This window comes from Tigriopus californicus, chromosome 2 (genome assembly GCF_007210705.1).
Source record: "Tigriopus californicus strain San Diego chromosome 2, Tcal_SD_v2.1, whole genome shotgun sequence".
Classification (NCBI taxonomy): domain Eukaryota; kingdom Metazoa; phylum Arthropoda; class Copepoda; order Harpacticoida; family Harpacticidae; genus Tigriopus; species Tigriopus californicus.
The window spans coordinates 3,335,284-3,337,548 of NC_081441.1; the positions used below are offsets into that span (position 1 = coordinate 3,335,284).

The window sequence follows — 2,265 nt, forward strand, 5'->3', positions numbered from 1 at the left end:
CATATAATGACTAGACCTCGCATAGCGCGAGGAAAAATGCGAACACTTGCCTTCATCAGCTGATACATACATTTTGGTGTACATAACTCATGCTTTTTCATTGCCCAGCGTGGCCGGATTCTGAGTGGGTTTGTCACTGATTGCGTTCGTTGGAGATCCAGCGATTGTAGGTCGTTAGTGCTAATCCGGCAGTCACCCTCCTCTTTCTTGGTGTACAGAGTTGTTGACACAAAATCCATTGTCCTCTGCACTGGAGTCGGGCCAAGGTGACATCTAGTTGTTATATGATCTGTAGTCGGAGTCTACACTCAAGATGATTGGCAAGCCAGGTTTTAAGGCCTTAGTGAGCATCTTCAAGCCACTTAGAATTCCGCGGTTAGTTAGAACAACAAAGTCCTCCTCTCTTCCTTATTGAACTCCTTCATTGATCCAGTAGCATCCTTTGAGTCAGACTTGGATTGTTTTTGACCAAAATTCTCGGTCAACCCTCTGTTGATTCAAGGCCTAGCCAAATCAGCGATGGCAAGAATCGACTTTGAAGGAATTTCTGTCGTTTTCCAACATGTCATGGCAGAAAAGTGGCAAAAATGGTAGAAAATGGTGGAAGGTGGTCCAAAATGGCCACTGGTACTTGAAATGCTTGACCAAAATCACAAACAATCGTCAATGACATAAGAAAATATCGGCATGATCTCTGCTGGCAAATACGCCCAAGTTTGAAACTTAATTTGATTCGAGCAATTCCATAAATAGCGCATTTTTTAGATATATAGCAGGTACTGTCCACGAGCTTCAAAAAGCAGCCAAAAACGAATGTACATCGAATCATTCACATCAAAATGATATTTGAATGTGTCAGACGTACAATTTTGGTTAGTATCAAGTCATTTTGACTAAAGATAGATTAGCTTTATGGCAACAACGTTATTCTTCACCGATTAGCTTGTGGCGCTACTTTTTTAAAGTTAACCTAACCTAACCTGACGCGATATGAACAGCCCTTAAAGTCTCTATCTACACCTTTTAACATTTTGCCAGGCACTCTTAGGCTGCTTGAGCTGTTACACATAGTTTTTTTTTTCTTTTTTAGCAGTACCGTGGCCTTAACCATGAATATGATCGTTTTGAATAAAAAATAAACTCTTTGGCACACTTTGCATCCGAAAAAGTATTTATTAATTGCCTGTAAAAATTATGAGCATCAAGTACAAAAAAGGGTTAAGTCGATGGAACTGATTATCCAAGTGAGTTTGGCTTTGCCTCTGCGATAGCACGAGTGATGCAGGAGTCTGCCAATAGATTTAACGACATAAACTTATAAAACAGATATTTGGCTCATGGGTGAGTAATTTTTTCAGGCAAGTAAACAATACGTTTCATTTTTTGCCATTTTCTACCATTTTCTGCCACTTTTTTGCATGAGTTTTTGCAATTTTCTGCCTGGTGTTCGAAAATGGCTTGAATAATTTCTCATCCCTGATTTTTACTCTTGATCTGTCAAGGATTAAATTTCCAAAAATGGTAAAGAAGCCTGTAAAAACCTACAAAAACATCAATCTCTACAATTTTCACTGGTATTTCAGTGATTGGGAAAACGTTGCAGTGGAAATAATAATATGAGCAAAAGAATTGCAAATAGTGGCAATTTATTCTGAGCAGTGATGTGTTGTATGCTTAATTCTGATTGGTATAAGCATCAATGTAACAAATATGGGTTCGGTGGGCCAATATGTCTACAAAAGGTCAACTTTTGTGATTATGTTAAAAGAATCCACCAAAGTGGTGATCGTGTCCATGTCCGTGATGATGCCCATATCCACCATGTCCATGGCCGTGGGTAGGTTTAAGGACGAAGACATGCTCTTCGATGGAGATGTTGACGCGTCCTCTTTTGCCCCCTCGTCTGCCTTTACGCCCAGGGCTTCGCTTAACTCGAGCCTTGTTTCCAGCCAACCCTTCAGCCTCTTCTATGGTGAGTGGAGAACCATCTGACTTCTTGACCACCTTCAATTGTCCATCTTGAAAAACAACCAGAGGGATACCAGTTGTGGTCTGGATTGTGTCCCGCTTGGTTCGATGGAAGTTGGGAGTGCCAAAGGAAAACTCATCACCACCAAGTTCGACAAAGTCATCAAAAAAGTCCTCATTGAAGCTCCTCTTTTGACGGTTCTGGTTTTCTTTGTAAACAACCGGGGTTCCATCATCATTCAAAAGCTCTATGGGTTGGCCATCCTCGTTGAAGGCCAAGATTGGGATCTCGACCTC

The 2,265-nt window shown here is 40.9% G+C and overlaps 1 protein-coding gene across 1 annotated transcript in view; it reads right to left on the reverse strand.

The window, feature by feature from the left end:
- Positions 1–1,647: 1,647 nt before the first annotated feature.
- The window catches only part of LOC131876971 (uncharacterized), a gene marked incomplete in the record, with an annotated part of 2,797 nt that continues 2,179 nt past the window's right edge, over positions 1,648–2,265 (reverse strand). The window contains 1 exon segment of the mRNA XM_059222517.1: positions 1,648–2,265. Within this exon segment, the coding sequence (XP_059078500.1) occupies positions 1,762–2,265 (504 nt within the window).